The 27483-nt window shown below is 39.0% G+C and overlaps 3 protein-coding genes across 4 annotated transcripts in view; 1 reads left to right on the top strand and 2 right to left on the bottom strand.

Annotated features, from left to right (window-relative positions):
* Positions 1-6957: 6957 nt before the first annotated feature.
* itln3 (intelectin 3) lies at positions 6958-12300 on the top strand. The gene is made up of 7 exons (XM_067384631.1): positions 6958-7117; positions 7219-7356; positions 10084-10331; positions 10408-10566; positions 11508-11622; positions 11918-12021; positions 12095-12300. The coding sequence occupies exons 1-7, from the start codon at positions 7066-7068 to the stop codon at positions 12215-12217; spliced, it is 939 nt and encodes a 312-aa protein (XP_067240732.1). The 5' UTR covers positions 6958-7065; the 3' UTR covers positions 12218-12300.
* Positions 12301-17920: 5620 nt separating this feature from the next.
* On the bottom strand, positions 17921-22344 carry ltc4s (leukotriene C4 synthase). The gene is made up of 5 exons (XM_067384618.1): positions 22191-22344; positions 21435-21534; positions 21277-21347; positions 18373-18454; positions 17921-18298 (listed from the first exon to the last, which is right to left on the bottom strand). Exons 1-5 carry the CDS (start codon positions 22249-22251, stop codon positions 18148-18150), a joined length of 465 nt encoding a protein of 154 aa, XP_067240719.1. The 5' UTR covers positions 22252-22344; the 3' UTR covers positions 17921-18147.
* A 115-nt stretch (positions 22345-22459) lies between these two features.
* Positions 22460-27483, bottom strand: part of maml1 (mastermind-like transcriptional coactivator 1) — a 25622-nt gene continuing 20598 nt past the window's right edge. For both annotated transcript variants that reach the window (XM_067384597.1, XM_067384605.1), the window contains exon 5: positions 22460-25759. In XM_067384597.1, coding sequence (XP_067240698.1) covers positions 24741-25759 — 1019 coding nt within the window. In that variant the 3' untranslated portion in view covers positions 22460-24740. The remainder of the gene's footprint in view (positions 25760-27483) is intronic.

Here is a 27483-nt window from a genome sequence, read left to right as displayed (position 1 = left end):
CACACATCATTTTCCAAACTGCCTAAATAAACACAATAATAGTCCTGGTCTCTGGCTTCTGTCATCAGTGGTGAAGCAAACCTAAGGTGAGACCCTCAGGGGCCCTGAAAACAAAAACAAAGCCTGGATCTGAACTCTGAGAGCGCTGATGTAAAGTCCAGAACCTGTTTCTGTTATCACAAACCCAGATAGTCACCCCTATGACACACTCCAACAACCTTTAGTGCTAGTCATTTTAAAATCCCAAAGCAAAATAAGTGATTTGTGCTTCAATTTGAAGCATAAGGTTTTCTGAAAGGGCTGGGAGTGGTGAAAATGTATTTTTTTTCTTGATATCACTTTGCAAACTTTTATTACAAACCAGTATAACAAATACTAACATTCAAGTTCATTTTTTCACATCAGTGTTATTCGTTCATTTGTATGCTGAATATAATTTATACTGAAAAGAAAAATGACTCGAATTACAAGCTTTTTTACAAGTGGTAATGCCCATTTTTATTATATAATTTTATATATGCTAATGCAATTTTAATTAATTTAACTAGTAAATGAACATTATTCTAGATTAATGAATGTAAAACAATTGTTCATTGTTAGTTCACTGTCAATGAATGAATCGTGTTACCAGTCACATACATGCATATATAATTTCAAACATCTCCCAATGGTTTAGGTTGTGCAAGCAAGAGAATAATATGTTATTGAAGGCTTGTGGCCAATGAAAAGAGGATGGTGAAAGGGGAAAAGAGCAGACCCCCACTTCCCCTCTACATGGGGGTCTCCTAACATAAACTATCCCATTACCTGCGAGCCAATAAAAGCTTTTCCCAGAGTGATAACACAGAGCTGCAGAGAGAGATGACGCGATAGCCTTCCCCTGTCCCTGCACGCGTGTTCAAAGAGATCAGAGACCTACACACTGGATTGTATGTTTATGTGTGATCTGATGCTCATGAATTGGGCAGTAGGGAGTTATTCTTTCTCTAAGAACTAGTGTGCATGTGTTTCTCAGGGGTCAGAGGTCACTCCATGTGATCAGGGTCTATCTCTTAAATAAACAGGGCTCTGCTTTCACACTTAATCCTCTCTCCATTTTCCAATTAACTCCAAGTATAAACCAAGGGTTTGACTACTCATGTTCTCCTCTACATTTCTCCCCACTATTTCCTGCACTGTGTCCCAGTTGTTCGCTTTCAACTTTCTCCCCTTTACTCTCTGTCTGAAGGTCACAAAGGATATATATTAAAGCAGTAAGCCCTGTGAAGCCGTGGTTTACACTGAATTTTAGAACAGTTGTTGTCTGTTCCACGCACAAAACTATAGTATGACATGAGTATAGTGTACACTCCCAAGTTGGGTTGAAAATGGACAAACCCGGTGGTTGAGTTATTTAACCCAACTATTGTTTAAAAATTACTATATGTCTGGCTTAAAATGAACCCAAAATAGGTTGGAAATTAAAAATCAGACACATAATTACTAGAGGCAACAAATAATAATCAAAAGGTGAACATTTATTAATAAGCAATTTAATAAAAGTTTATTGTTTTGTATTGTTTGGGACAAACAGACATTTTTAAACAATAGTCAGTTAAATACAACTATCCAGCAGGTTCGGCAACCATTTAACCCAATAGCTGGGTTAAAACAACCCAGTCGCTGGGCTAAAATATCCCAATCCCTGGGTTAAAACATCCCAGTCGCTGAGTTAAAACAACCCAATCACTGGGCTAAAACGTCCCAATCGCTGGGTTAAAACAACCCAATTGTTGGGTTAAAACAACCCATTTGCTGGGTTAAAACGTCCCAATCGCTGGGTTAAAACATCCCAATCACTGGGCTAAAACGTCCCAATCGCTGGGTTAAAACAACCCAATTGTTGGGTTAAAACAACCCATTTGCTGGGTTAAAACGTCCCAATCGCTGGGTTAAAACATCCCAATCGCTGGGCTAAAATGTCCCAATCGCTGGGTTAAAACGTCCCAATCGCTGTGTTAAAACGTCCCAATCCCTGGGTTAAAACATCCCAGTCGCTGGGTTATAACAACCCAATCGCTGGGCTAAAATGTCCCAATCGCTGGGTTAAAACGTCCCAATCGCTGGGTTAAAACATCCCAATCGCTGGGTTAAAATGTCCCAATCGCTGGGTTAAAATGTCCCAATCGCTGGACTAAAACGTCCCAATTGCTGGGTTAAAATGTCCCAATCGCTGGACTAAAACGTCCCAATTGCTGGGTTAAAACATCCCAATCGCTGGGTTAAAATGTCCCAATCGCTGGACTAAAACGTCCCAATCGCTGGGTTAAAACGTCCCAATCGCTGGACTAAAACGTCCCAGTTGCTGGATTAAAATGTCCCAATCGCTGGGTTAAAACGTCCCAATCGCTGGACTAAAATGTCCCAATCGCTGGGTTAAAATGTCCAAATCACTGGGCTGAAACATCCCAATCGCTGGGTTTGTTCATCTTTAACCCAACTTGTGTTGTTTTTAACCCAGCATTTTTTAGAGTGTAGAGTCATTTTAACGCTATTATTATTTTTGCTTTGTGTTCCATGGAAAAAAAGACATACAGTTTTTCATTTAAACTATTCTTGTAGTGTTCCTAAAATAGTCCTAAAATATTCTTAATATTAAATATGTATATATTTTTCTGTTGATTTTGTGGGGAAATATGACCTGGACATGTTCTTGATTCACACATAAGGATCTATTTTCCAGTCATAATCATGTGAAAGGTGAGCAAAGCTAAACATAGAGAAGCACATCTCACTCACTTTCTCTTTCCAAACACCACACATGCATGTGTACAAACATAATGCAATTATTTGTGAGTTTTCCCATATGAAACGCACAAAAACAAAAGTTCCAGGAGATCCTGTATCTGGCTGCCACATTGCGACGCTGAGGCTTTCTTCAAAATGGCATCTGTGAATTAAATTAGACCACAGTCCCGACACATTCTGTGTGTGTGTTTCACGACCGCCCCCGCTTCCCTACCTCCACCTCCCCTGATCACACTAGGATGAGGATCTAAACATCATTGTATGGCTTAAACAATAGACGGTGACACAGTAAACCAGCCGGCCGAGGTGAACTGCTGCTTGTTGTTGATGTTTTCGGCAGACGGAGAGGAAACGGTGAAGACGCACATAAACACAAGTTTCAGTGGCTTGAGGTCAGTTGGTCTCATCTGAGGGCTGGAAGGAATGCCGACCAATCTCACAACACATTCCTGACAGACGACAGCCTCTTATCTCCAGATGGATATTCAGAACAACTTTGTCCATCTGACAAACAAGCTGCACTGTCCAGAACTCAACAAAGATGAAATGACTTAAAAACAGGTTGTGATATCACAGAGTTAGAAATGACAGCAAAGTGAATACAGCGTTTAAAAAAGTGATGCATTCTGTTGAACTATATCACAAAGACTCTGAGAGAGAGAAAGAGTCCAGCAGGACTGAGCTGGAGATGAAGAAACGACTGAACGGTTGAGGGTGAAAGAAGATTAAAAAACCTCATTAAAATAGACTGAAATAGAAGGAACAGGTTTCAAACATCTGTGTCTGAATGTATGAGGAAACATGTGCTCATTAGACTCTCCTAAAAGTTGAGCACTCATTTGACTAAAGGTATAACAGTTTCAGAGCTGTTCTGTGTCAAACATCTCTGATGTGCATAAATACACAGATAATGGAGAGGATGGCAGTGTCATTATCAGCACTTCTCTCTCATTCTCCAGAGAAAGAGGCTCAGTCACTAGAATGAGTCTTCAGTCATGCATCTAATCCTGTCAATTGAGTTGATTTCTGAGCTCAGACCTTCTTGGACGTCATGCTTTACCCTCATTATACTCAATAATCACGCAGCTGAACTCTTTAAGTAGTAAAGGTAAGGTTTTCTGCTGACCTTCACATCTCCTCTGAGGGTGAAGAGAGACTGAGGAACCTGTCAGGACAAGAGCACAGCCTCTTAAACACTCCACAGGTGACATGATTCAGACCTGACCTCATGCCTTGAGACAAATCTGTCATGATCCAGAAGCAGAGATATGAGTGAGAATGACGTGTGTCTGTAGGTGGAGTGAGGGCAGGATGCAACACTGACATTAATGTTCATTTTAAGACTGAAAGAGGCAGGAACCAAGACAGGATATGTGATCACCATAGAGAGAGAAAGGGCGGCACGGTGCAGAAGGTTGCCGGTTCGAGTCCCGGCTGAGCCAGGAGGGCTTTCTGTGAGGAGTTTGGATGTTCTCCCAGTGTCTGTGTGGGTGTGTGCCGGATTCCCCCACAATCTAAAAACACTCAGTATAGGTGAATTGGAGATGCTAAATTGTCCATAGGTGTGTGAACATGTAATTGGGGAAAGACCTGACCTCAATATGGCAAGAGATGGCCATAGAATCACCGAGAGTCAGATACGACTGAACTGTTAAAGGATTAGTTCAGTTGAGAATGAAAATTTCCTGATAATTTACTCTCCTCCATGTCATCCAAGATGTTCATGTCTTTCTTTCTTCAGTGGAAAAGAAATGAAGGTTTTTGAGGAAAACATTCCAGGATTTTTCTCCATATAGTGGACTTCACTGGGGTTCAACGGGTTGAAGGTCCAAATGTCAGTTTCAGTGCAGCTTCAAAGAGCTCTACATGATCCCAGACGAGGAATAAGAGTCTCATCTAGAGAAACCTTCGGACAAATAAATAAATAAATAGTTCACTTGCACTAGCGTCCACTTCACGCATCACGTAGGCGGAAGTATCGATCCAGTGTTTACAAAACGAACATGCAAAGATTACGTCAAATGGCTTTTCCAAAAAAAAAAAGGTAAAACAACTTTTGAGTTTTTTGCCTTACCGCAGTTCTTCCACCTTTCCTTTCCAACATGATTACGTCATGCGTGGAGCATCACAGAGCAGTGCAAGACGAGCATTTGTGGTTAAAAAGTATATAATGTTTATTTTTTGTAGAAAATGTCTGATGGTTTCTCTAGATGAGACTCTTATTTCTCGTCTGGGATCATGTAGAGCTCTTTGAAGCTGCACTGAAACTGACATTTGGACCTTCAACCCGTTGAACCCCAGTGAAGTCCACTATATGGAGAAAAACCCTTCAAAAACCTTCATTTCTTCTCAACTGAAGGAAGAAAGACATGAACATCTTGGATGACATGGAGGTGAGTAAATTATCAGAAAATTTTCATTCTGAAGTGAACTAATCTTTTGAATGAGAAAACACACGTGAAAGAAGTTTCATCCCAAGCAAATGTCCTTCACTGTCATCAACTAAACAGAATATAGGCTGCGTTTACAGCACAGATCGGATCTTTTGACGACATCTGATTTTTTTTGTCCACTGCTGCTGTGGGTTGATTTTCATGTCCGCGGGTTGAAACGAACCCAGATAACATGATATTTAGCCAACGCTATCTCACAACCAATTTGGGTTGTATTTAGCCCCTGGAATGCAAATTTTACAAGGGTAAAAACATGGATTTTACCCTCTGGAATGCAATTGGGGTAGTTTTGGGCTAGTTTTGGGTAGCAATTGGGCAGGTTTTGTTGTGAAAACCTGGAAAGCCTGCCTTTGGGGATTTGAATGGCTGTACAAAACTTATTTCATTCATGTTGGGTGGCCATGATTATTTGCCAGCATTGACAAGTTAAAAAAAAGCTGTCATGAAAGTTTGCAGTGCAAAATCTGACTGAACAGATACAGACCAGAATGCCAAAAAGCTTTCTTTCTTTCAAACATGATTGGATATCTGATTTAAAACCACATTTGCAAGCTCAGAACGGATGGAAAAAAAGAGGATCTTGTGCACATTTTTGGGTTTACACCTATGGTTTACACGTGCAACAAATTCCAATCTGTGTCAGATGTGAGTAAAAAATCAATTTTTTTAATGGCAGTGAGTTCAAATCAGTTCACAATGCACATGAACAAACTCATTTTATCTTCTCGTGATCTTTCTATCTGACACTTCAGAAAGATGCAAAGCAAGAGCGATGGTTGGTTCCTGTCAAGTCAGTTCAGTAGTTACAGTAGTATTAATAATCAAATAATAATAATTTTTTTTTCTTTTTGACAAACAGACTCGGTAGAAAAGTGGGATTCTTTATAGTTTTGTATTTTATAGTATTGAAAACAAGCAAATTTTGGATTATTACTAAATATTTCACAAACCGCATCGCCTAACTCTTAATATTCTCTGTGATGTGGTAAATTCCCGAATTACTTCAGAAGGATCTATTTTGGGGAATTTATCACATGATTGTCATTATCAGCTATTGGGAAATGCCTAAAATGAAACATATTGAAACAGACGGACAGACAGTAGCAGTTCAGTGGACATTGGCCTTGGGCATTATGGGACAGTGTGCTTACAAGACTTGTGCAAGCAAAAGTCTTAAGAAGTTTTAGTTGTGCACAATGACACAGTTTTCATCAGAAGCTGCGATGTAAATGTGCAAGTGTTGAACAGAAAAATAAAAGAGAAAGACAAAGCAACAGCTAGATGAAAATTAAACCTGCAATTGTTACCTTATGATTCAACACATAATAATACGTTTTGTTGGTATGAATTAATGTATTTAGATAAATGTTTGACTTAACCAATTAATCTAAATGTTACCAGTTATTTCAGTATATATTCATAAGAAAATCATCTCACTTCTTCTCAGCTTATCAGAATTGAATTCAAAACAATCAACTGCATTCATCACTTTCACAAACTCATGCACTTTCCCGTAATTTGTTGTGATGAAAGCACGTGCCAAGAACATAAATATGGATGTAATGTTCCATAACAAACTGATAAGTTGCAGAAAAAGCAAACAGCCGGTGATGATGTGTTGGAGTTTCAGTAATGGGCATTTCCCAGATTTCCAGACCAACTCTGGCTTTACTGAATGTTTAATGATTGAACCCGTGTTGCACAATAAAGCAGTATTACTCCAGATATCAGCTGGGATGGGAGATAAAAGCTGCTGGACAGAAGAGAGCCTCCCAACAGAACTTCATCTTCATCAGAGGAGAACTAAGAGCTCAAACTCAAAACTATGCTGCGCTGCGCTTTCTTCCTGATGTGCCTTTTGCACTTAAAGCACACAAGTAAGTGGACTGTGAATATTGAACTACATTGAACTCATTTGGCTGTGAACAGATTAGTTTCTGTAGATGTCGCAGTCATATCTCTGTCTTGTTGTCTGCAGTATTGGAAGCCGTCACTCCAAAGCCAATCCTTATCAACGGCACCTACATCAACCCAGAGCTGGGCAACTATCACGCTAGATTGAGGAGTATCGCCCGCAGCTGCCTGGAAATCAAAGGGAAACACGGCGGCACGCAGGGTATGGACTGTGGAAGATACAGTATCTGTGTTAAAGTTTAATTTTTAAAACCATTCTGAAAAAAACTCAAATACGCTAGCAGTCAAACGTTTAGACAGACTAGACTGGATTTATATTTATCATCTTTTAAAAAAATAACAAAAAGTTTCTGCTTAAATGCTTGAAATGAGTTTTGTAGACAAGTACAAATACACTATCGGTCAAAAGTTTGGAATAATTACGATTTTGGTAACACTTTATTTCTATGGTCCACTTTAGACATTCTACTAACTACAAGTAACTTGTCAACTACATGTCAACGAACAGTGATTAGAGTATTAGTAGATTGTCTGCTTAATATCTGTTAACATTTTTTGATGCTTCTCAACAGACATTTTACTAACTACAAGTAACTTGTCAACTACATGTCAACTACATGTCAACTAACAGTCATTAGAGTATTAGTAGACTGTCTGCTTAATATCTGTTAACATTTTTTGATGCTTCTCAACAGACATTTTACTAACTACAAGTAACTTGTCAACTAAGTGTCAACTACATGTCAACTAACAGTCATTAGAGTATTAGTAGACTGTCTGCTTAATATCTGCTAACATTTTATTTTGATGCTTCTCAACAGACATTTTACTAACTACAAGTAACTTGTCAACTACATGTCAACTACATGTCAACTAACAGTCATTAGAGTATTAGTAGATTGTCTGCTTAATATCTTTTAACATTTTTTGATGCTTCTCAACAGGCATTTTATTAACTACAAGTAACTTGTCAACTACATGTCAACTACATGTCAACTAACAGTCATTAGAGTATTAGTAGATTGTCTGCTTAATATCTTTTAACATTTTTTGATGCTTCTCAACAGGCATTTTATTAACTACAAGTAACTTGTCAACTACATGTCAACTACATGTCAACTAACAGTCATTAGAGTATTAGTAGATTGTCTGCTTAATATCTTTTAACATTTTATTTTGATGCTTCTCAACAGGCATTTTATTAACTACAAGTAACTTGTCAACTACATGTCAACTACATGTCAACTAACAGTCATTAGAGTATTAGTAGACTGTCTGCTTAATATCTGTTAACATTTTTTGATGCTTCTCAACAGACATTTTACTAACTACAAGTAACTTGTCAACTACATGTCAACTACATGTCAACTAACAGTCATTAGAGTATTAGTAGATTGTCTGCTTAATATCTTTTAACATTTTTTGATGCTTCTCAACAGGCATTTTATTAACTACAAGTAACTTGTCAACTACATGTCAACTACATGTCAACTAACAGTGATTAGAGTATTAGTAGACTGTCTGCTTAATATCTGTTAACATTTTTTGATGCTTCTCAACAGGCATTTTATTAACTACAAGTAACTTGTCAACTACATGTCAACTACATGTCAACTAACAGTCATTAGAGTATTAGTAGATTGTCTGCTTAATATCTGCTAACATTTTATTTTGATGCTTCTCAACAGACATTCTTCTAACTACAAGTAACGTCAACTAACAGTGATTAGAGTATTAGTAGACTGTCTGCTTAATATCTGTTAACATTTTTGATGCTTCTCAACAGACATTTTACTAACTACAAGTAACTTGTCAACTACATGTCAACTACATGTCAACTAACAGTGATTAGAGTATTAGTAGACTGTCTGCTTAATATCTGCTAACATTTTATTTTGATGCTTCTCAACAGACATTCTTCTAACTACAAGTAACGTCAACTAACAGTCATTAGAGTATTAGTAGATTGTCTGCTTAATATCTGTTAACATTTTTTGATGCTTCTCAACAGACATTTTACTAACTACAAGTAACTTGTCAACTACATGTCAACTACATGTCAACTAACAGTGATTAGAGTATTAGTAGACTGTCTGCTTAATATCTGCTAACATTTTATTTTGATGCTTCTCAACAGACATTCTTCTAACTACAAGTAACGTCAACTAACAGTCATTAGAGTATTAGTAGATTGTCTGCTTAATATCTGTTAACATTTTTTGATGCTTCTCAACAGACATTTTACTAACTACAAGTAACTTGTCAACTACATGTCAACTACATGTCAACTAACAGTGATTAGAGTATTAGTAGACTGTCTGCTTAATATCTGCTAACATTTTATTTTGATGCTTCTCAACAGACATTCTTCTAACTACAAGTAACGTCAACTAACAGTCATTAGAGTATTAGTAGATTGTCTGCTTAATATCTGTTAACATTTTTTGATGCTTCTCAACAGACATTTTACTAACTACAAGTAACTTGTCAACTACATGTCAACTACATGTCAACTAACAGTGATTAGAGTATTAATATTACTCCAGTCTTCAGTGTCACATGATTCTTCAGAAATCATTCTAATAATCTGATTTGCTGCTCAAGAAACATTTCTGATTATTATCAATGTTGAAAACGTTTTTTAACAATATATTCATTTCAAAAAAAGTATTTTTAATGGATGATTAGAAGATACAGAAGGAATAGTACTGAACTCATACTGAATTAAAGCATCATCTCATGAAGTCCAGAATGAGCAAAGACAAAGAAGAAGCTCAAACACAAAAGTGACATTTGACACTAAATAATACCAATACTTCAAGTTGTTTTATATGATTTATTATTATTATGATATGTCCACATGTAAGGACATTTGCAAGCTTTCAGTTGAGTTTCTTAAAGCAGAATCTGGCTCTTTGTTTCTCCTCAGACGGCATGTACATCCTGACCACAGCGAGCGGCACATATTACCAGGCCTTCTGTGACATGAACACAGCCGGAGGCGGATGGACTCTTGTGGCCAGCGTCCATGAGAACAACATCAAAGGGAAGTGCTCTGTTGGTGACCGCTGGTCGAGCCAGCAGGGAAACGCCCTGAACCTGCCTGAAGGAGACGGAGCATGGGCGAACACCGCCACGTTCGGCAGTGCAGAGAGCTCGACTAGTGACGACTACAAGGTACATCATCACACCAAACTCCAGCTAACCACTGACTGGATGGTACTGCCAATCTGACGGCCCTTATATCCCACAGAACCCTGGCTACTACGACATCTCCGCACAAGATGTGTCAGTGTGGCACATTCCCAACGATGAGCAGCTGAGAAACTGGTCGTCTTCTGCCATCCTGCGCTACCATACCGAGAGCCAGTTCCTGAAAGAGCACGGGGGAAACCTGTACCACTTATTCAAGGTCAAACTCACTGTTCTGTCTGCAGAACATGCACGGACGTACTGCTGCTTTAAAGAGTGTGTGCATCAGTACTGACACTTATAGGCCGCATTTACACTGCATGACCAGTTTACATCTTCTTTTAATTTGACCATTAACCCTTGTGTATTGTTCAGATTCACTACCCTTTCGTTATGTTCGGGATGAAAACATCCACTAAATTAAACTGCTGTAAAATTTATCAGATACCTTTTTTTTTCTTCTTTTTTTTGTTGCATAAATCTATTAATCTGATCAAAAAATCCAGGATTTTTACTCTTTAATTGCCAAGTTCATAAATGATGTCACTGATTTGGGGAAAAAAAACACAAAATGACTTATTTTCAATGTAAAAAGTGAATGTGGACTGGATATTTTTTTTTTTTACCTTTTATCACAGTCTCGGGCATGTCAAAGATTAGTAACATTGGTTTTGATGCATTGTTAGTTTTTGTGCAGCATCAGATTTAATTTTTTCTCCCTCATTTACTGTTCGTGGCTGTTTTTGCCCCATTGACTTCCATTATAACAACATTTTTTGATTTCAAAGCCATGACACCATATAATCATGCATTCTGATTGTTGATGGTTTTCCCTGTTGGGAAGAGGTAAAATTTTTAATTTTTACAGTTGATCACCAGGTGGCACCGTTAACCCTTTAGATAGGCCTGTGCAAAAAAAAAGCTTAGATTCTGGCTTTTATATGGAGTTATATGGAGTATAACAGCATGTTATTGTTTATGTGTGTGTGTGTGTGTGTGTGTGTGAGAGAGAGACCTTACGACAACTTAAAACATGCCCAACATAACACTGGGTTAAATCATTACAATAAAAATCTAAATGTTTTAAAGCATTTTTATGGAAGAAATGTAAAAATGTAACAACAGAAAATGAAATGTTTTGTGATGTTGTGTTTGTAACAGAAGTATCCGGTGAGGTTTGGAGCCGGAGAGTGTAAGAGCGATACGGGAGCCGTCAGTCCGGTGGTGTATGATAAGGGAGACAAAGATTCAACTGCTAAATTATATGGACCGTCAAGTACTGAACTCTACCTGACATCAAAGTGCCTGTTTATACCTGCTCACTTCTGATCTAAATGATTAAAACGGTTCCATTTACACTGAGTCTTAAAACCTCCTGAGGTAGTTTGAGTGATCAGATTTAAATCCGTTTCAGAGCATTTACACCTGGTCTTTTCACAATCACATAGCCGTCCCATCACAGAAAACACATGAAGTGAACAGGTGTAAACAGGCCCAAAGGAATCCACATCACCCTGACAATGAAGTACAGAAATGCTAAGTACAAACTGTGCATGTTGTGTTTTTCTCAGAGGACTTTGAGTCTGGCTTCATCACCTTCAGAGTGTTTAACGATGATCGAGCAGCCATGGCCCTGTGCTCCGGAGTCAAACCCACTGAATGCAATCCTCAGCACGTAAGTCACTTCTCAGCTTTCGTCACATCTGAATATTGCAAAGGAATCAGGCTGATGTGAGTGTGTTTTTCAGTATTGCATTGGAGGAGGATATTTCCCTCAGAGTCAGCAGTGTGGAGACTTCACCGGCCTGGATCTGAGCGGAACAGCATCCAAACAACTCACTGAATCATCTGTGCTGCTCTTCTACCGTTAAGACGTGAAACATCAAACATTCACTGCTGTTTACATCAGATCATTGTTGTATGAATGTTGATATCAATAAACATCTGAAAAACATTTCCAGCTGTGTTAAGAATTTTAGCACTAAAAACATGCAAGGAGATTTTTCAAATTAAACTAGAATGCTAGAATGTCAGGAATCTTCATCATTTTCTCTTTTCAATGAGCTGTTCTTTTGTGGGATCCTCTATTACCAAGGAAATTAACTTTTAGATGAAAACACTGTCCTTAACTGACAGAAGTTCAGATGTAGCCATGTGCTCTGATGAATTAAACATTGTTTACAAGACAAATTTGGTTCAAATCTGGTATTGCAAATGAAAAAGTTAGTATAGCTGTAAACACGTGGATCAGTGATTCAATAAACGCCTCTTAGGGCCAGTTGTTCAAAAAGTTTAATCTGGATCAGAATGATCTGGATTTGGAAATCCCATGTTTTGCTATCCAAGATCAGGTAATCCATCTGACTTTTGTGCTGGTTTTTCAAAGATCCATCACCCTGATCCAGAAACACACTTTTCCAGATTACCAAATCTGGATTATCAGTGCTCTACGGAGCCCCTAAAGGGACATGATGATAGAGAGAATATGGGTTTTAAATTCAATATAATATTTTTGTTAGATATTTACAGCTGTTTGAGGATTGTTTTATGGCAGCAAAATCTCTTTTTTACTTTACAGTAGGTTACTAAATATGTAGGTTAATGTCTGCTTCTAATTTATTACTTTAACAGTTAAACTAATCAAGAGCGAGATTAAAATGTGTGTATGTATATTACATGATATAAATGTTGTATTTTTTGAGCAGTTTTAAAGTTTTATCACAATTTTGTTCCTGAAATCCACTCTTCTGATGGGATCATTATAATCCAGATTTATTTGGATCAAAGTTGTCCCAATCTTACTAAAAAGCTTTGAATAACACAAACTGATGATTTTATCCAGATCAAAACCAAGATTTCTTTTGAACAACCCATTTTCAAGATTTTATCCAATCCGATAGCTGAAATCTGATCATATTACGTTTGAACAACTGGCCCCTGGTTACCAGAGCAATCGTGCAGTCATTATTTTCACCAGCAGAGGGCGCTGAGAGCTACACTGTTTGCTTGAGCGTGCAACTTTAGCCATGAAAACTCAAACTCACCATGAAATCAAATTTGAAACTGCATCGCAAACAAGAACAAATGTAGGCGGGGCTTGATTGTGTCTGTGGGGAATTGATTGGATGGTTGTGGTTTGCTATTGGTGGATCTCATGTGAGTGACAGGTTGCCCCGCCCTCATCATCAGAGACGAGAAGCTGCAAGAGGAAGATATTCTGATTCAAGATTATGAGGAACATGAATTTAATACAATAATGATGATGTGCAGAGATAAATCATTTATAATAAATATTGCAGGATTCCATAAAATACATGAATATGCAAATCATGCATTAACATGTTTACAGACAATTTATATTCCAACAATATTTGTGTTAAACTCTTTGCTCTGTTCTTGTTGTGATACAGATGTGTATTCGCTTTCATTGACACACACACACACACACACACACACACACACACCCTCCCCTTCTGCATCCTTGAATGTGTTTCCTGCATCAGGAAGCAGCAAAAATCCCATATGATTTTTTTTCCTGTTCGCTAAAAACACAACTTCCTATCCACACGGTCAGGTCAGCTGAAATCAGTGTGAATCTGGAGAACGCGCACCTGTGTGTTTGAGCCAGAGAAAGAGAGAGGGAGACAATGAAGTCTGAATGGCTCCTTCGGGGGTCTTGAAATATTCGCCCCATTGGTTCTCATGTAGTGGTGTAAAAACCTCACGTGTGTGTGTAAAATAAAAACACAAAACCTCACAATACACCACAGCAACATTGATGTGTGTCAGATTATATTATTTCATTAATAAAACACTCTGGACTTAAGGTGTCTCACAATCATTCAGGAAACAGCGAAACGCTATTGGATGCTCAGTCGGGTCACATGAGCAGCTGAGGACAGCTAAAGGAAACGAGAGCTTTCAGCGTCACATGACACCTTTAACAAGAGCTCTCTGCATCCTGCTGCTGATAACACCAATCCAACACAAACACTGAAGCACATCAACACTGTGTTTGTTCGCCACCTTCGACAGAGACTTCCGTCTACATGCAAATTATATTGTAAGATCTAATCATTTTTTGCATAAATCCAGAAAATGTTTTAAGTGTTAAGATTATTCTGGAGCATATCTCTGAGATAAACACTGTTGTTTCTCAGATCACACACACATCTAAATGACTCTTAAAACACACATTACTGTCTCGCTGTCCTAAATATTTCTTGATAATGTTCTGCTAAAAATACCACCTTAAACCAATTGCCCTCGACAGACTCGGAGGAGAGAAAGTCATGCATTCACATTCATTAACTGATCAGTCAGTCAGTGTGCGCATGAATAATCCAATATTTCAACCAGTTTTCTTATTACAGCTACATTTTTGCCTGGAAATAAGGATGTGATGTTTTCGCTCCCAAGAGCGTATCTTTTGTTCAACGACACATGAAACAAATTAATGCTTATACAATGTTCAGGATAAAGCTGAAATTCTGTACTGTCAGTTCATTCCAACTATAGTCTCAAATATACTTTATAATCAAACTATCATAAGAGTGACATTTTAATGACATGATGCCGGTGAATCACAGAGCTTTATTTTGTTAGTGTATCGGGATGTTGAATCACGTTCAGTCTCTTGTGTGTTACGTGTGCAATAAGCTGCTGCTGCAGTTCACTTAACGGCCACCGGTGTCACTAATAACAAGGGTTTCTGAATTCTACATACAGCTCCTTAAAGGGTTAATTCACCCAAAAAAGAAATTACTCACCCTCATGTCGTTCCACACCTGTAAGACCTTCATTCATCTTCAGAACACAAATTAAGATATTTTTGATGAAATCCGAGAGGTATGTGACTCAATTTCAAGGTCCAGAAAGGAACTAAAGACATCGTTGAAACAGTCATGTGACTGCAGTGCTTCAACCTTAATGTTATGAAGAGACGAGAATACTTTTTGTGCGCAAAAACAACCACTTTATTCAACATTCGTCTGTCCCGCTACATTCGTGATTACGACCAAACAGCGACTCGTTATTGGCCGGCTCCTGCGTCAGCATCACACGCATGTGTCATGTTGATCATGTGATCAGTGTCAGCCAATGCTGAGCTGGCATTCGGACGTAAACACAGAAGCTCAGCAAACGTAAATAGCGTAGCAGAATGACGGGACAGACGAATGTTGAATAAATACAAAACAAAAATAACCACTTAATTCAACATTCGTCTGTCCCGTCATTCTGCTACGCTATTTACGTTTGCTGAGCTTCTGTGTTTACGTCCGAATGCCAGCTCAGCATTGGCTGACAATGATCACATGATCAACATGTTTGGTCGTAATCACGAATGTAGCAGAATGACGGGACAGACGAATGTTGAATAAAGTGGTTATTTTTGTTTTGTTTTTGCGCACAAAAAGTATTCTCGTCTCTTCATGACATTAAGGTTGAAGCACTGCAGTCACATGACTGTTTTAACAATGTCTTTAGTACCTTTCTGGACCTTGAAAGTGTTGATTATGTTGTCGTCTATGGACGAGTCTCGGATTTCATAAAAAATATCTTAATTTGTGTTCTGAAGATGAATAAAGGTCTTACGGGTGTAAAAAGACATGAAGGTGAGGAATTAATGACAGAAATATAATTTTTGGGTGAACTAACCCTTTAAAATATTTCTATATATTTTAACTTTGTGAGTGGCAAAATCCCACAGATGTGCGCTGCTCTCTCTTTAATGTCACAAAGCCTCATTATTTCCTCCAGTTACTCTTAACACAGACACATGTTCACCATTACCTCCATCTCCAGCTTCTGTCAGGGATGAAGCTCTTAAATGCAGATCTAATTTTAGCAGCACGTGCAGTTGCTGATTTTGCCATTGAGTTTTTTCCCCTCTTTTCCACTAGTTTCAGTTGTGAAACTACTGTGGATCCATTTGTAGAGGTTTATTAACTCTTTCCCCTCCATTGACGGAATTTTCCAGCAATCCATGTAGGTAGGGGGCGCTATTACAGATCTTCAGTGTTGCCAAGTCCACGGTTTTCCTGCAGAATTGGGCTACTTCAACACTGTTGCCGCAGGTTATTTTTCATGTCCACTCATGGTCTGTTTTCTCAGCATATTCATTTCAGAAAATCAGATTTTGAACTGACAAATGTATTTAAATTACATTTGGTCCAATAAAATTTGGTCCACCAGTTTTTGTGATTCTGAGGTGCGGTTGTACAAAAGCAATGCCTCATTCAAGAGTTTCTATCTCATATTCATTAACATCACATCATTATATCTCAGCCTCCAGTGTTTCTGCTCTATATATAGCTGAAATGTCCTGGAAAATGTCAGTACTTCAGCATTTATCAAATAAGATCAGCATAAACACAAAGAATTCACACTGATCTAGTCTACACACACACTGATCTACTAAGTTGTAGCGCCTCCTAGTGGTCAAACATACAAAACTCTGTATACAGATGGAGACAATTCAGTCTATCCATCTATCTATCTTTATTGACATGAATGTTGTTAAAAAGTAGTTATTTTGTTTTTTTGGCGCACCAAAAATATTCTCATCCCTTTATAATATTAATATTGAACCACTTAGTATATTAATGGATCTTGAGAGAGGAAATGTCATTGCTGTCTATGCAGATTTCATCAAAAATATCTTAATGTGTGTTCTGAAGATGAACGAAGGTGTGGAACGACATGAGGGAGAGTAATTAATGACAGAATTATAGACTTCCTTAAAGGGTTAGTTCACCCAAAAATGAAAATTCTATAGTTTAAAATACAGTTAAATCACTTCCTCAGATTAACGCTCACACAAACGGCTCAGAAATTATTAGAGTCCAATTGTTTGTCAATTCTTCATGTGTAATCAGGAAGTCAAGTGGATTTTGATTATTTTTAATTGTGTCTTCATAAGTTTGTAGATTTAGTTTGATCAGATTATAATTGTCGTTGTGTTGTGTTGGTGGGATTTCTTTATACAAGTTTGCAAAATGTTTTGTCCAAATCTTGTATTGGTATGTGTTGTTGTGCTCAGATTATTCCACATATCCCAGAACTGATTATGAATATATTTCTTGTAAATTATTGGCCAAATGGTGTCGCTTTTTCACTCCAACTGTCCTTATGTTGTTTTAGTTCTGAACACTATTCAGTTCTGGTGTCGGTGTTGTTTGGTTCTTCAGGTTTCAGATTTGATCATTTTTTTCCTCAACGTTTTGCAGTCCGAGTCAAATTTTTCATCTTTTGGTGTTTTTTATAGTATATGTTTTGCCTTTTTCAATTCACTTCTATGTGCTGCTTTTTTAAATATGTAATTGATTTGATTGTTTGTAGCCATATTAACACCATCTTTAGTGGTTTCAAATTTCGTATTAATAAATGTACTTTAGATTTATCAGTTGAGGGCTTGGATAAGTTTGTCTGCGCAGTCTGGAGCATTTCCACCAAATTCAATTTATTTCGAAAGTTAATGTGCTTGTTTACCTTGTTAGACAACAGTGTCAGTGAGATTAAATATGAGACGTGATATACAGAGAAAACATACTAAATAATACTAAAAATCACTTTGAAGAATATTTTTATTGTGCGTCATTTCTGGTTAAATTGTAACTTTTGTAAAATTATACCAAAAAAAAAAAAGAAAAATGTTGAATTGTATTTATGATGCAAAAAGATTGTCCTCTAATTAACATCCTATATTTGATACATAAATGTAATGATACATAAACTTATTCTGACTGCATGTAAATCATTGAACAACTTCTGAAGGAAACCCTGATCTCCTGCTTGTTTCTCATGTGTGTTCGGTCAGGCCCAGCACATGAGTGAAGGAGAGCAGCAGGTCCAGCCCCAGATAGGCCTGTGTGATGGTGCAGATGACGCCCAGCCCGGACAGAGCGATCAGAACCCACTGCATCTTAGCACTGAAGTACAGCGGCTCCAGCCTGCCAGAGCACAGTAACAGCTGAGGACACGACCGGACACACATCAACACAACTGATGACACACAGCGCTTTACCTGCCCTGAGAGGACTCCGCATAGCCGTGGAAGTACAGATACCGGCCGTAAAGATACAGGATCCCGAAGAACACTGCCAGTGCTGGAGAGAGAGAAAATCATCAGGTTTCTTATGCTGGATTTGGGGTTTGTTCGTATCACACAGAAGAACCATGTTTGGTTCCTCAAAGAACCTTTCAGTAAACAATTTTTAAAAGAACCATTATTTTCTTAGTGTGAAAAACATTTGAATAATCTAAAGCACCTTTTTAAATGGAAGCGTGTTTCTGCCACTGAATTAAAAAATAAAAATATAATTTTAACAACGTCTCAGTTCAGAGATCAAAGTCGGAATTGCGCGAGATCAAAGTCGGAAATGCGCGAGATCAAAGTCGGAAATGCGCGAGATCAAAGTCGGAAATGCACGAGATCAAAGTCGGAAATGCGTGAGATCAAAGTCGGAAATGCGTGCGATCAAAGTCGGAAATGCATGAGAAAGTCGCAATTGCCTGAGATCAAAGTCGGAATTGTGTGCGATCAAAGTCGGAAATGCGCGAGATCAAAGTCGGAATTGCGCGAGATCAAAGTCGGAAATGCATGAGAAAGTCGGAATTGCGCGAGATCAAAGTCGGAAATGCGCGAGATCAAAGTCGGAATTGCGCGAGATCAAAGTCGGAAATGCATGAGAAAGTCGCAATTGCCTGAGATCAAAGTCGGAATTGCGTGTGATCAAAGTCGGAAATGCGCGAGATCAAAGTCGGAATTGCGCGAGATCAAAGTCGGAAATGCATGAGAAAGTCGCAATTGCCTGAGATCAAAGTCGGAATTGCGCGAGATCAAAGTCGGAAATGCACTAGATCAAAGTCGGAATTGCGCGAGATCAAAGTCGGAAATGCGCGAGATCAAAGTCGGAAATGCGCGAGATCAAAGTCGGAAATGCATGAGAAAGTCGCAATTGCCTGAGATCAAAGTCGGAATTGCGTGCGATCAAAGTCGGAAATGCGCGAGATCAAAGTCGGAATTGCGCGAGATCAAAGTCGGAAATGCATGAGAAAGTCGCAATTGCCTGAGATCAAAGTCGGAATTGCGTGAGATCAAAGTCGGAAATGCACTAGATCAAAGTTGGAATTGCGTGCGATCAAAGTCGGAAATGCGCGAGATCAAAGTCGGAAATGCGCGAGATCAAAGTCGGAAATGCATGAGAAAGTCGCAATTGCCTGAGATCAAAGTCGGAATTGCGTGCGATCAAAGTCGGAAATGCGCGAGATCAAAGTCGGAATTGCGCGAGATCAAAGTCGGAAATGCATGAGAAAGTCGCAATTGCCTGAGATCAAAGTCGGAATTGCGCGAGATCAAAGTCGGAAATGCACTAGATCAAAGTTGGAATTGCGTGCGATCAAAGTCGGAAATGCGCGAGATCAAAGTCGGAATTGCGCGAGATCAAAGTCGGAAATGCATGAGAAAGTCGCAATTGCCTGAGATCAAAGTCGGAATTGCGTGAGATCAAAGTCGGAAATGCACTAGATCAAAGTCGGAATTGCGCAAGATCAAAGTCGGAATTGCATGAGATCAAAGTCGGAATTGCATGAGATCAAGTCGGAATTGCGTGCGATCAAGTCGGAATTGCGTGCGATCAAAGTCGCAATTGCGTGAGATCAAAGTCGGGATTGCGTGAGATCAAAGTCGGGATTGCGTGAGATCAAGTCGGGATTGCGTGAGATCAAGTCGGGATTGCGTGAGATCAAGTCGGGATTGCGTGAGATCAAGTCGGAATTGCGTCAGTCAGTCAGTCTCTCTCGCTGTTTAGTGCCGTTAACCGTCCTCGTCACTGGAAAGATCCACGTGGTGTCATGAATAATTAAGAGAGTGTCTTCTCATTGGATAAAAAAAGTCAGTCTCGTAATAATTATGAAACACAGATGAGTCATCAAAGTACTATCGTGCTCTGCCACGTCACAGCCTGTGACGGGGACAGGATGAAGATTTTAAACCCGGAAGACGAAAATAGCGTATAAAAACTAAAATTTAACCATTTCCCCCCTACTATTAAATCTAACATGCTAACATTGTCTTCAATGGTGTTCAACACACATACCTCTGTTAAAATCTCAGAAATTTTGGTTTAGGGTTTCATGACCCTTTAAAGGTTCTTCAATGAATCATATGCCAATCAAGAACCTTTATTTTTAGTAGTGTATAATAGTAATTAACCTAGCACCACCTTAATTTAGGCCCTTTTAATTAGTTTAGATCTGAACTGAGGTGTTTTTAAAGAGCACAACACAGCAACAGGACTGCACTGTTTTGCATAATTGAAAAACATTTTCTGTGGTGTGAGATATCAGATTATGGTGATAAACCAATGTCAGATGTGAGAACTGTTTAATCAAGATAGACTTTTTTGGTTTTTTAATCTATAGTTACCTCTGCCATGTTGCTTTGGTTATTATTTGTACACTTCTCACAAGGGAAAGTTCCCTTTTGTAGACTTTTCTAAGGCGGTTTGCTAGACTCACCATCCGTCAAGTGCCCCAAAACCCCTCTAAAACCAGCAGAGCAGACCGAATACCTCAAAATCCTAGCATTTTCATTCATTCAAATGAAAAATTAGATGCTCTCCATTACTGTAAACAAATCAAAACATTTTCAGTACAGTGTTTCTCGGTGGAATTCTAAAAAATGTTGTGCTAAATGTAATGATAAACCACCAAAACATGCCAGCCTAACTAGCTTGGCCAGGCGAGCTACCTTGGGTTGCTTTTCAAAAGCTCAAAATATCTGATATTTGTTGAGCTAGTCTTATTGATAAAACAAAAATTACAGCTGCATTTTATCACGATTAATTAATATGTTGTTCTTTGAGAACAAAGTATGCATTAGTCCACCTGATGATAATGCTTGGTGGTTCAGTTCAGAGAAACTCACCTTGACTGAAGAAAACTCCAGCCAGCCAAAGTGAGAAGACGAAAATGGGGAAATACTCTGAACAGTTCGCTCTGGCAAAGCAAGAATATGACATACAAATGAGACAAAGGAGGGAAGTCATCGATGCATTCATGTCAGGTATGTAAATGCGAACTTACTGTGCTCGAAAGATCCGCTCGAACTCCGGCGGTCCGGTAATGGCGGGCGGCGAAACCGAGTACTTTCTCCGCGCGTAGATCACCTTCAGAGAGAAGTACGCTGGAGGGAAGGAAACACGTTTACCACAGCTCTATAAACGCGGTTTTTAAACGGATTTTTGTACATTTCTGACACATTGCGAAATATATTTAAAAATAGATCATCCTATTTATTATTTAAAAATAGATCATCCTTAAAACAAAAACATTCAACCGAGAAGCAAAAAGATATTGTTTGTAGAGACGAATAATCTTTCCTGAGTGATTTTTCTTCTCAAGCTTAAATGGAAAATTTTGCCAATTGAAGTCAACATTATTCAAAATATCTTGTGTCAAACTTAATTCACTTAAAATTAAATGTTTGGAACAAATGACAAATTTTTAAGTAAACAATTTCAAGAGGTCTTATTTGAAACGTCTAACCATTTAGTGTTGTTTTTAAAAGAACTTAAGAGTGCATTTCATACTTGTTCACTCATTTCTAGTATCTTTTTTTTTTATCAGTCCATTTGCAAGGCGTAACATGATTTACACTCTTATCACTCACTAGTTTAAAGTCCAGCTATCACATTCAACACCACAACTATTGTTCATTCTTAGACCTTCTGTCCTATTGAAAGAATGTTGCTCAAGCATGTTTCATCATACTGTAGTTTTTCTGAACCTATGACAGTACATACTGACAAACATTGATTTGACTTCATCTCCAGACTTTACCTTGTTCCAGCAATCCCAGCACTGTGACCGCTGCTAACAGCACCACCTGATCCAGCATCATTCCAGAGGACAATGAGAACAGATGCTTTTCTCTCTCTCTCGGTGTCCAAACCACACACACTGGCTCTTCCTTAATCACTTATATCAGTATGAATGGATTGGGCGGGTCAGATATTACATTACATCACTAATAGTCAAATCTGTCAGCAGGTACAGCGAGAGCTTAGAGGGGTTTTTCCCTTGATTAAAATGACCAAAACTCAATACTCCAGGTTAAAATGCACAAATCATTCAAGAGATGCATACAACACTCAATAAACACACCAAACAAGCCCATTTCTAGAGAACTATATTTACATAATACTCTCGTTTTACAGAGAATAATAATAAAAAGTATAAAATACTTACAAAAATTTGCAACAATGTACATATAAAAATAAGATCTATCTTCTCCTGAACAATAGAAACTGCATACATACAAAACCCCCCCCCCAAAAAAACAAATATAAATATACATGAAATCCTGTCACAGAATCTGGGATGAAGCAAGAGTTCAGGTAACCCGGTTAGGATCCACGCTCCTTTATGTAACATCAGAGGGAGAAAACAAACAGGAATATTAACCCTCTTACCAAATCCGTTCAAATTCCAGAAAAGAAATATTAAAAAGTGTAGTGTAACATATGAACGTGTAAGTCCACCTTCACTGGAGAACTGTAGTTTGTCAGATCAAATGTTCTTCCTCTTCACTATTACGTCTCATCTACACTCCTTCAAGCCATCACTACTTGATCAAACGCATCTTAAAGCATCTAGTTCCTAAATTTAGTCAATGCAAAACTATCCATGTGGAACAAACCATGTACGCCAAGCGACAGTTCACCTAAATTTAAGTTTATTCCCTAATGTCTTTCCAAACTCTTCATATGACTTCCGCTTTCAGCGGAACATAAAAAGGAGACGGTGCGACGGATGATCAGTGCGTAGTGTTTCTGTACAAAGCGACATCGCCATCTACTGGCCTGGCAGCAGAATATAGCGTTTTTCACGTACAGACGACAAGGTTATCAAAACGATCCCCGTTCAAACAGAAGTCTATTTTTTATAATTTTGACAACGTTGTTGTCTGTATGCGAAAAACGCTGTATTCTGCTGCCAGGCCGGTAGATGGCGATGTCACTTTGTACTGAAACGCTACGCACCTGTAGACTGAACACGTAACACACGTGCATGACGTCACTGTTTTGTCAAACTTGCCTTTTTGTAGTTTACACTTAGATGATATCGAAAACTTTCAAAAGTTTACGATTTCAGGCCCCCAAATGTAATTTTTAGTTTGAAATGGTGTCGTGTAAATGGCCCTTAAAGGGTTAGTTCATCCAAAAATGAAATTTGTCATTAATTACTCGTATTCATGTCATTCCACACCTTCGTTCATCTTCAGAACAAATTAAGATATTATTGATGAAATCCGAGTTTTTTTTTTATCCTCAATAGAAAGCAACAAAATTACCACATTCAAGTTCCAGAAAACAAAAAACAGTTAATATAGTGAACGTGACAATGTTATGAAGCGAACAGAATACTTCGTTGAATAAAGCTTTGTTTTGCTTTTGTGCATAAATTAATCATTCTCTTATGCTATTTTCGTTGCAACGTTTGAATGCCGGCTCTGTATTGGCCAACGCCTGTTCGCAGGAGCCAGCCAATAACGAGCCAGCGTTCGGACAAACATGGAAGCGCTGCAATGCGTACGAGTCTGACAGTGAAGAGACGAATTTGTTGAATTAAAGTCGTTATTTTTTTTGTTTTTGTGCACAAAAAGTATTCTCGTTGCTTCATAATATTAAGTTTGAACCACTGCAGTCACGTGGATCTTAATTTGTGTTCCAAAGATGAACGAAGGTCTTATGGGTTTGGAACGACATAAGGGTGAGTAATGGCAGAAATTTCATTTTTGGGTTAAGGTTAGGAGATGGTTGAGTCAAATTAGCTGCTCCTCACCAAAGCAGTTTAATTAATGAAGTAATAATTAATGAATAATGAACACATTTTCCATTAAACGCTAATTTTGGAAGGTGGCCCTACAGGACCTTTGGACCGACATTGAGGGCGAGCAAATGACTTTTTGGGTGAACTATTGTTTGACTTTTACTCTAAAATCACATATTGTGAATCTTCAAGAGTGCAAATTTAAGGCCTGTGGAAGCGTGTCAAGACATTCCTGACATTGAAGAGACCCTCCTCTTGCCTACACATAGGCAACACAACCGTATGAATGGCTGAACGTGTGCCTGAGAGCACACTCATTCAAATTCAGTGGTTTTACTGAGCCACAGGTTCAGTAGTAGAGCGTTTCCCTCTTTGAAACTTCCAGTCCAGAGAATACTTCAGTGACGTAGGCTCTGTGCTCTACTCGACTTCTATTATATACACCATATACATATTCAATAGAGAACACAGCAGATCTGACCGTGATACGAGCAGTAACATCCAAAACCGGATGTTCATGTTTTCTACCGAAGGCACCTGCATTGGCTCCGTTATCACTCATTGGTGACTGGCCAACAGCTCGTCTATATCGTCCATCCACTCTTGAGTCGATTGATTCTTCAACAGAGAGTCCACCAGGTCAGTCTCGGCAGGAAATCCAGACAAGCTGCTTCCCGATTGGGCATTGTAGCTAAACTGGAGCTGCTGATTGGCTGTCCTGTTGAGCTGATAAGTCTGATTGCACTGAAGTCCAGCGGTGCGGTTGGGTCCGGCCTGTGGCTGGCTGAAGGGCCCCAAATCAGGCAGAACCTGTTGGGTTTGAGGCGGCACTTGCGGCTGCCCCTGCTGGGCCGTCTGCTGGCCAGGAGCGGGCAGTTGTTGGGGCATATTTGTCCGTTGTTGGTTAATGTTAGGCATCATCTGTCCAGGGTTCATGCCTGCCAAGGTTCGACCTGCCGCACTATTTCCCATGGCACCCTGAGGAAACGGGGTGTTGTTGGGAAGTTTGGACAATCTTGACTGCATGTGGAAACCGGAGTTGGGGAAACCTGCTGGCATGCCTCCGTTAGCAGAGCCAGGCTGGAGACCTGGATGCTGCTGGGGCGGCTGCTGCTGCCAGGACTGGGCTTGTGTGGGCAAGGCACCCTGGATACTGGTTGGCATAGCAGAACCCATGCTATTAGCCATGGCGTTGGGTATGCTGTTGGGCAGACGGGCCAGCTGCTGCTGCTTTATCATGGCAGCATTGGGCTGGTTTTTCAAGTGTGCTTGTTGCTGGGCCGCAAGAACGTTCTGTCGGTAAGCGGCAGACATGGCGGACATTTGTGGTCTCTGCTGGTTGGGATGGGAGGGATGCATGGGCATGTTGGCGTAGAGGACTTGCTGCACGTCGAGACCGCCTGCACAGGATGGAAGGCTCATGTCTGCTTGACTGGCAGCCGGAGAGGGTCCAGTGGTTGGGCCAGCATTCTGGCCCACCCCCATTCCCATCATGCCTTGTGTCTGAGGGAACATCCGCTGCGTTCCGGGGGCGGCGCCACTGAGAGAGTTGACATTTCCTATTGGTTGAGATGCACCTAAAACAGTAGACAATCACAGTTAGAACAAGAAAGCAATATTTAATCCGTTTAATTTTCAAAGTCAAAGGTTAGTATGAAAATTCTGTCATTAATTACTCATCCTCATGTTGTTCCAAACATGGGAATGCAAATGAAGATGAAATCGGAGAGATTTTTGTCCCTCCATTTGACATTTCAAAAAGTTAGTAAAGAGACTGTAAAATTAATCCATAATTTTCTGGGAAATAAAGAAGAGTCAATTGCGTGGGCCAGGGGTTCCCAACCACAGTCCTGAAGCCTCCCCAACACTGCATGTTTTCCATGTCTCCCTAATCAAACACCTGATTCAGATCATCAGCTCATTAGTAGAGATGCAAAGACCTGAAATGGGTGTGTCAGACGCAAAAGGTGCAGTGTTGGGGGGCCTCTGGACTCCACTGGCGTAGACTGCAGGACAGTGACCTAGTTGGGACACCCCTGCTCTATAGACAGAGTTTAGCTCCAACTTTCCACAACACACCAGCCTGGAAGTTTCCTGTATGCCTAAAAACAAACCTTGATTAGCTGGTTCATGTGTGTTTAATTGGGGTTGGGGCTGAACTCTGCAGAACAGTTGCCCTCCAGGAGCAGGATTGGACACCCCTACTACAGAGGGTCAGAAATCGCTCAGATTTCTTCAAAAACATCAGAACACAAATTAAGACGACGAGCTCAAGCCTTACGGGTTTGGAATGACATGAGGAGGAGTAATTAATGACAGAATTTTCATTTTTGGGTGAACTGTGACTAAGTACTGAAGTAGCCACAGATCTTTTCTTCCTGATAGTGCCATACATCCGAGCGTAACGGATTATTGAAAAAGACAATACGTAGGATGGGTCTTGTGTCAGTTGTTGATTGGATGTTGAGATGTGGGCGTGGCTCTCAAGTGTAGGCAGAGGAAGTGGGTTTAAGAGGAATAATTAGGGGTGTGAGATTTACACAGTATTTTTAAGAAATCCTCAATGACAAAATACATGGCTAGAAAAAGTCTTCAGGTGCACTTAAAATGTTTTAACTAATCAATGAATGTCATTTCAGTTCTACTTTCAGAGAATGAATTATCATATGCAGTAGGGATGGGTATTGACAGTTTTCATGATTCGATTACTATTCACATGCTTTCGATTACGATTTGATTTGATTTCGATTATTTTGGATGCAGTATTTCAGTTTCAGCACATGGCAAATTTTCTAGAGGAAAAAAATCTCTCAACTAATGCTGTAAACTACACAGAGTCAGCTGGTACTACTATAATAATATTGAAGTTAAATTAACTTATTTATATACAAACACTTAAATTACACTCAATGTTTTTATCATAAATAAAGTTTAGAATTACATGTTTATATTTCAAAAAACAAATTGAGTAGAAATATGATTATTTAAATCGTGGCTGATTTATTCAAACATGCATTAAATATTGAAGAACATTAGAAAGATAAATATAGCTATGCACCGTTACATATTCTATATAATTAGAGTTCACTTTTCTAGCTGACTAATGAGTTTATGGTCACTGAATGTGTTTTTCTGAGGTAAATGTGACGTCACGTGACATTGAAGCTGTTTTATTGAGGTTGAAGCACTGATTGAGCGATTACACGAGACATGATACGGATTTCAGTAAGTTGTACTGTATATTTTAACATACCTTCAGATGTTCATGTTTATTTCGCTGTAACTGGTATTAAAGCGGAGG

This window comes from Chanodichthys erythropterus, chromosome 1, assembly GCF_024489055.1.
Source record: "Chanodichthys erythropterus isolate Z2021 chromosome 1, ASM2448905v1, whole genome shotgun sequence".
Taxonomy (NCBI): Eukaryota; Metazoa; Chordata; class Actinopteri; order Cypriniformes; family Xenocyprididae; genus Chanodichthys; species Chanodichthys erythropterus.
This window is presented reverse-complemented; position numbering and strand designations above follow the sequence as displayed.

Bases quoted from the DNA above. Each gene is read 5' to 3' on its own strand.
- itln3 (XM_067384631.1), top strand. From the start codon at position 7,066: ATGCTGCGCTGCGCTTTCTTCCTGATGTGCCTTTTGCACTTAAAGCAC. The intron at 10,567-11,507 runs GTCAAACTCACT...TGTTTGTAACAG, and splicing joins ACCTGTACCACTTATTCAAG to AAGTATCCGGTGAGGTTTGG. The intron at 12,022-12,094 runs GTAAGTCACTTC...TGTGTTTTTCAG, and splicing joins CTGAATGCAATCCTCAGCAC to TATTGCATTGGAGGAGGATA.
- ltc4s (XM_067384618.1), bottom strand. From the start codon at position 22,251: ATGATGCTGGATCAGGTGGTGCTGTTAGCAGCGGTCACAGTGCTGGGA. The intron at 18,455-21,276 runs GTGAGTTTCTCT...CTCTCTCTCCAG, and splicing joins TGGAGTTTTCTTCAGTCAAG to CACTGGCAGTGTTCTTCGGG. The intron at 18,299-18,372 runs GTAAAGCGCTGT...GTGCTCTGGCAG, and splicing joins GCGGAGTCCTCTCAGGGCAG to GCTGGAGCCGCTGTACTTCA.